Below are 7,139 nucleotides of genomic sequence, written 5' to 3' on the forward strand. Positions count from 1 at the left end.
ATATGGAAGAAAGGAAGGAAGGACGGACAGACACAAGGAAGGAAGGAAGGATGGAAGAATGGAAGGATGGATGGAAGGAAGGAAGGAGGGAAGAAAGGATAGATGGAAGGAGGGAAGGGAGGAAAAGGAAACAGGAAGGAAATATGGAAGAAATGGAAGAAGAACATAAGGAAGGGGGGAAGGAAAAGAAGGAAGGAAGGAAAGATGGAAGTAGGGAAAGAAGGAAGAGAGGAAAAGGAAACAGGAAGGAAATATGGAAGAAAGGAAGGAAGGACGGACAGACACAAGGAAGGAAGGAAGGATGGAAGAATGGAAGGATAGATGGAAGGAGGGAAGGGAGGAAAAGGAAACGGGAAGGAAATATGGAAGAAATGGAAGAAGAACAGAAGGAAGGGGGGAAGGAAGAATGGAAGGAAGGAAAAGAAGGAAGGAAGGAAAGATGGAAGTAGGGAAAGAAGGAAGAGAGGAAAAGGAAACAGGAAGGAAATATGGAAGAAAGGAAGGAAGGACGGACAGACACAAGGAAGGAAGGAAGGATGGAAGAATGGAAGGATGGATGGAAGGAAGGAAGGAAGGAAGGAGGGAAGAAAGGATAGATGGAAGGAGGGAAGGGAGGAAAAGGAAACAGGAAGGAAATATGGAAGAAATGGAAGAAGAACATAAGGAAGGGGGGAAGGAAAAGAAGGAAGGAAGGAAAAGAAGGAAGGAAGGAAAGATGGAAGTAGGGAAAGAAGGAAGAGAGGAAAAGGAAACAGGAAGGAAGGACGGACAGACACAAGGAAGGAAGGAAGGATGGAAGAATGGAAGGATGGATGGAAGGAAGGAAGGAAGGAAGGAGGGAAGAAAGGATAGATGGAAGGAGGGAAGGGAGGAAAAGGAAACAGGAAGGAAATATGGAAGAAATGGAAGAAGAACATAAGGAAGGGGGGAAGGAAAAGAAGGAAGGAAGGAAAGATGGAAGTAGGGAAAGAAGGAAGAGAGGAAAAGGAAACAGGAAGGAAAGATGGAAGAAGGACAGAAGGAAGGAAGGAAGGAAAAGGAAACGGGAAGAAAGGAAGGGCAGAAGGAAGGCTAGATGGAAGGAAGGAAGGAAGGACGGAAGGAAGGACAGAAGAAAGGAAGGACAGATGGAAGAAAGGGAGTAAGGAAGATTGAAAACTTTCTTATGATGCGTCATTCTTTTTTTTTTCCCAGGCTTGTTGAGCTGCACTCGTTTCTCCGGCTCTTCCAGGAACTACAGCACCCTCCTGCTGGAGGAGGAGGCGGGGCTTCTGTACGTGGGAGGAAGAGGAGCTCTGTACGCACTCAACACCTCCGACATCTCCACACCTGCAAACCTAACAGTGAGTCAAGATGCTAAAAGACCCTGGCTGTGTTCAAAACTGCATACTACATACTTCTTTACTACATACTATATACTACACACTTCTATACTACATACTTCTATACTACATACTTCTACACTACACACTTCTATACTACATACTACATACTTCTATACTACATACTTCTATACTACATACTTCTATACTACATACTACATACTTCTATACTACATACTTCTATACTACATACTACATACTTCTATACTACATACTTCTATACTATATACTACTGTACTACATACTTCTATACTACATACTACATACTTCTATACTACATACTACATACTTCTATACTACATACTACATACTTCTATACTACATACTTCTATACTACATACTACATATTTCTATACTACATACTACTACTACATACTACATACTTCTATACTACATACTACATACTTCTATACTACATACTACATACTTCTATACTACATACTACATATTTCTATACTACATACTTCTATACTACATACTACATACTTCTATACTACATACTACATACTTCTATACTACATACTTCTATACTACATACTACATACTTCTATACTACATACTACATACTTCTATACTACATACTACATACTTCTATACTACATACTACATACTTCTATACTATATACTACTGTACTACATACTACATACTTCTATACTACATACTACATACTTCTATACTACATACTTCTATGCTACATACTACATACTTCTATACTACATACTTCTATACTACATACTACATACTTCTATACTACACACTACATACTTCTATACTACATACTTCTATACTACATACTACACACTTCTATACTACATACTTCTATACTACATACTACATACTTCTATACTACATACTACATACTTCTATACTACATACTTCTATACTACATACTACATACTTCTATACTACATACTACATACTTCTATACTACATACTACATACTTCTATACTACATACTACATACTTCCATACTACATACTTACATACTACATACTACTATACTACATACTTCTATACTACATACTTCTATACTACACACTACATACTTCTATACTACATACTTCTATACTACATACTTACATACTACATACTTCTATACTACATACTACATACTTCTATACTACATACTTCTATACTACATACTTCTATACTACATACTTCTATACTACATACTTCTATACTACATACTTCTATACTACATACTTACATACTACATACTTCTATACTACATACTTCTATACTACATACTTCTATACTACATACTATTTGGTTCCTACCCGAGCTGAAATCATCAGTAGTAGTAGGAAAGGATGAGGTTTCTAACAGACCTAATATCACTTCATTTGTATCTTTAAGCACAGCACTCAGCCCATTTCCACTAGTTTACTCCTATTTCCTAAATCTAAAGAGGAAGACTAACTAATAATAGCTTTAAGCAGATTGAGTAAATCCCATTGTGCTCCTTCCAATTTTATGGCTATCGGATTAAAAGCACCAGGCATTTATTCGAGGGTTACTGAGGAGGCAGTGACGCGTTTCACTGCACAGCCAGAACATTAAGAGTGCTGTCCTTCCTTCCTCTCTCTCTCTCTCCTTTTCTCTGTTTCTGTTTATCACGCACCTGTTTTCTTCTTCTTGTCTATCTAGATTTTTCTATTTATTTTTTTTGTCTATTTTTCGCTCTCTAGTTATTGAGCGATCTGAGTCATCCTTATTACCCCCCCTCCCATTGTTTTTAGATCGATTGGGACGCTTCCCCTGAACAGAAGAAGCAGTGTTTAAACAAAGGCAGAGACAATCAGGTACAAGGTTGCATCTTTACACTCTTTATACTCATAAATACTTCTCATACAACTGTAACATCTTCATTTATGGTGAGAAAACACAAATGAAACCGTTTGTGCTTTGTGACAAATCCACTTTTCATTAACCCTCCTGTTGTCCTCGAGTCAAGGAAAGGAGGGAGGGAGGAAAGGAAAGAAGGGAGGGAGGAAGGAAGGAAGGAAGGAAGGAACAAAGGGAGGAAGAAGAAAGGAGAGAGGGGGCAAGGGAGGGAGGGAGGGAGGAAGGAAGGAAGAAGGGAGGAAAGGAAAGGAAAGAAGGAAGGAAAGGAGAGAGGGGGAAGGGAGGGAAGGAGGGAGAAGGAAGGAAATGAGGAAGAAGGAAGGAAGGGAGGAAGAAGAAAGGAAAGGAGGGGTCAAGGGAGGGAGGGAGGAAGGAGGAAGGAAGAAGGAAGGAAAGTAGGGAGGAAGAAGGAAGGAAAAGAGGGGAGGGAGGAAGGAAGGAAAAGAGGGAGGAAGGGAAATAAGGAAAGGAGGGAAGGAAAGGAAGGGAGGGAGGGAGGGAGGGAGGAAGGAAGGAAAGGAGAGAGGAAGGGAGGGAGGGAGGAATGAAGGAAAGAAGGGAGGAAGAAGGATGGAAGGAAGGAAGGGAGGAAAGGAAAGAAAGAAGGGAGGGAGGAAGGAAAGGAAAGAAGGAAGGGAGGAAAGGAAAGAAAGGAGGGAATGAAGGATGGAGGAAAGTAAATAAGGAAGGGAGGAAGGAAAGGAGGGAATGAAGGATGGAGGAAAGGAAATAGGGAAGGGAGGGAGGAAGGAAAGGAGGGAAGGGAGTAAAGAAGAAACAGTCAAAACAGACGGGGGTCAATTTGACCCAGGAGGACGACAGGAAGGTTAAATGCTACATTGAAACTTCCCTTTTTAACTATTTGCATGAAGCACAAAGACTGGTGTGTGTGTGTGTGTGTGTGTGTGTGTGTGTGTGTGTGTGTGTGTGTGTGTGTGTGTGTGTGTGTGTGTGTGTGTGTGTGTGTGTTTCTCTGCAGCTGAACAATAATAACCTGTTTCTCTTTGGTTCCTGTTCTCTGCAGACGGAGTGTTTCAATCACATCCGCTTTCTGCAGCGCTACAACGAGACTCATCTCTACGTCTGCGGAACGAACGCCTTCAAACCTCTCTGTGCTTATATAGTAAGATCCTTTTTAAACAACGTCTAACTAACTATAAAGCACAATTATGAGTATTAAAGACTTAAAGATTGATTGACTCCTCTCTGTAAGGATGCAGAGCGGTTCAACTTGTCGTCCGGGTTCGAGGAGGGCAGAGACAGGTGTCCATATGACCCGGCTAAAGGATACACCGGCCTGCTCATAGGTACACTTCCTGGATTTGCATTTAATCTGTTAATGCTGGTGTAAGCAAAGCAGCAGCAGGAGGTGTGAAACATGAGGCCTGTGGGCTAGAACCAGGCCGCAGAGGGGTGTGATCCGGCCCACTTTCCCACCTTTCTGTGATCTTTTCCTTCATTCCTTCCTTCCTTCCTTCTGTCGTTCCTTCCATCTGTCCTTCCTTATACTGTATAACACAGTATAATACAGTATAAGTTATACTGTATTATACTGTGTTATACACAGGCGGGGAGTTCCTGTCCTCTGAAAAGAAGCCAACCAGGAAGTAACTTAGAACTGCATTCTATCAAAAGGCCACCAGGGGGCGACCGTCTCTATACAAGTCAATGGAGAATTCACCAACTTCTCACTTGATTTCTAACCTCAGTAAACGTTTTCAAAATGTGTTTATGGTCTCAATCGCTAGTTTAAAGCCTTCTTCAATGCAGTATGATGTTCATTTGGGACATTTTGGCCTCTCTGATTTTATATTTGACGATAAAGCAGGGTATGCATTAGGGCGTGGCTACGTCCTGATTGACAGGTTGATTGACCAATGTCCTCGAGATCCAGCCCTCGCAACCAATGGCAGCCTCCCCGTTCCGCCGTTGGTCCCGCCCATACGTCCGTCCATGACTCCGCCTCATGCCCATATAAGTAGAATCCGTGTTTTTATTTTTCCCAGCATGCACCTGAAATTTTCAAGATGGCGCTGCCTAGATTAGAAACTATTGGCTTCCGAGCAGCAGTCCACAAACCAATGGGTGACGTCACGGATGTTACGTCCATTTCTTTTATACAGTCTATGGTTATACAGTATAACTGACATGTGTATATTTATTACGTAACACATTCAGTCCTGGCCAAAAATACTGGAGCCAAAATCCTTGTGTGAGAACATGCTGCGGACAGATGAGACCAGAGTACAGCTCAAATACATCCTGGTCCTGTTCATAAAGACAAAGAGAACAACACAGTGGAGCTTTGTAATAAACCTTTAGAATAGCTTCCTTCCTTCCTTCCTTCTTTCCTTCCTCCATTCCTCTTTTCCTTTCTCCCTCCTTCATTCCTTCTTTCCCCCTTCCTTCATTCCTTCCTTCCTTCCTTCCTTCCTTCTGTCTGTCCTTCCTCCTTCCTTCTCTCTTTTTTCTTTCCCTTTCTTCCTCCCTTCTGTCCTTCCTTCCTTCCTCCCTCCCTCCCTCCTTCTTTCTGTCCTTCCTCTTTTCCTTTCTCCCTCCCTCCTTCCTTCCTCCCTTCCTTCTTAACTCCCTCCCTCCTTCTCTCTCTCTTTCCTCCCCCCCTACCTTCCTCCCTTCTTTCCTTCCTTGACTCAACAGGAGGGTTAAATGGTGATTTAAAAAAAATGTCCTACATACATTTTTAAAGCATTTTTATTCCATTGATCTACCTCAGATTTCCTACTTTCTTCCTCTTCCTCTTCTTCTTCGCCCATCTACTAACACATTATATGATCTGTTCATCAGACGGCGAGATGTTCACCGCGTCTCAGTACGAGTTCCGCAGCTCACCTGACGTACGGAGGAACTTCCCGTTCCCCACGCTGAGGACGGAGGAAGCCCCCACCCGCTGGCTCCTGGGTAAAAAAACACAACACACCATTAAGAAGCATCAGAATGAAGCTGCAGCCAGACACAGTCTTCACTCTACTATACAACACACACTAATCCTCATTGATATTTTTTGCACTTCTTGATCTCATTAGATGTTTTATGCTGTTACTACAAAAACTCTCTTAGACTCTCTTAGAAAAAAAAGAAAAAGAAAATCACATCACAGAAGTGAAGTGAAGGGAAAGATGCTCTGCAGCTATAACTGGCTTAGCTGTGGCGATTCAATCATACTTAAAAGCTCCATCTTTAGTTTCCAAGGAGACGCATCCTTGGCTGCTAATAGGTCTGCGTTTGGGCATTTTGCACTGATGTGTGTGTGTGTGTGCGTGTGTGTGTGTGTGTGTGTGTGTGTGTGTGTGTGTGTGTGTGTGTGTGTCTGTGTGTCTGTGTGTGTGTGTGTGTGTGTGTGTGTGTGTGTGTGTGTGTGTGTGTGTGCAGAGGCAGATTTCGTAGGCTCTGTGCTGCTGAAAGAGAGCATCAACAGCTCCATTGGTGACGACGACAAGATTTACTTCTTCTTCACGGAGAGGAGTCAGGAACAGATCGCCTACCCGAGTCAGACCAAGGTGTCAAGGATCGCACGAGTCTGCAAGGTTAGAGAGAAGAAGAACTAACCAAAATATTATTTAACTATAATCATGTTAAATGTTTCACTGGGTTTGGAAAGTTAAAGATAAATCTCACATGACAGATTTAGGAAGGAAGGAAGGAAGGATGGAAGGGAGGAAGAAGGAAGGAAAGGAAGGAGGAAGGATGGAAGGGAGGAAGAAGGAAGGGAAAGAAGGGAGGAAGAAGGAAGGAAAAAAGGGAGGAAGAAGGGAAGGAAAGGAGGGAGGAAGAAGAATGAAGGAAAGAAGGGAGGAAGAAGGAAGGAACGGAGGGAGGAAGAAGGAAGGAAAGAAGGGAGGAAGAAGGAAGGAAAGAAGGATGGAAAGGAGGGAGGGAGGAAGGATTAAAGG

General features: G+C 42.4%; 1 protein-coding gene across 1 annotated transcript in view; it reads left to right on the forward strand.

The window, feature by feature from the left end:
• Positions 1-6,794, forward strand: part of LOC128381855 (semaphorin-4G-like) — a 52,044-nt gene extending 45,250 nt beyond the window's left edge. The window contains exons 3-8 of the mRNA XM_053341879.1: positions 1,195-1,343; positions 3,123-3,185; positions 4,253-4,351; positions 4,442-4,535; positions 6,034-6,147; positions 6,619-6,794. Coding sequence (XP_053197854.1) covers positions 1,195-1,343; positions 3,123-3,185; positions 4,253-4,351; positions 4,442-4,535; positions 6,034-6,147; positions 6,619-6,794 — 695 coding nt within the window. The remainder of the gene's footprint in view (positions 1-1,194; positions 1,344-3,122; positions 3,186-4,252; positions 4,352-4,441; positions 4,536-6,033; positions 6,148-6,618) is intronic.
• The last annotated feature ends 345 nt before the right edge of the window (positions 6,795-7,139 follow it).

This window comes from Scomber japonicus, chromosome 20, assembly GCF_027409825.1.
Source record: "Scomber japonicus isolate fScoJap1 chromosome 20, fScoJap1.pri, whole genome shotgun sequence".
NCBI classification, from domain to species: Eukaryota; Metazoa; Chordata; class Actinopteri; order Scombriformes; family Scombridae; genus Scomber; species Scomber japonicus.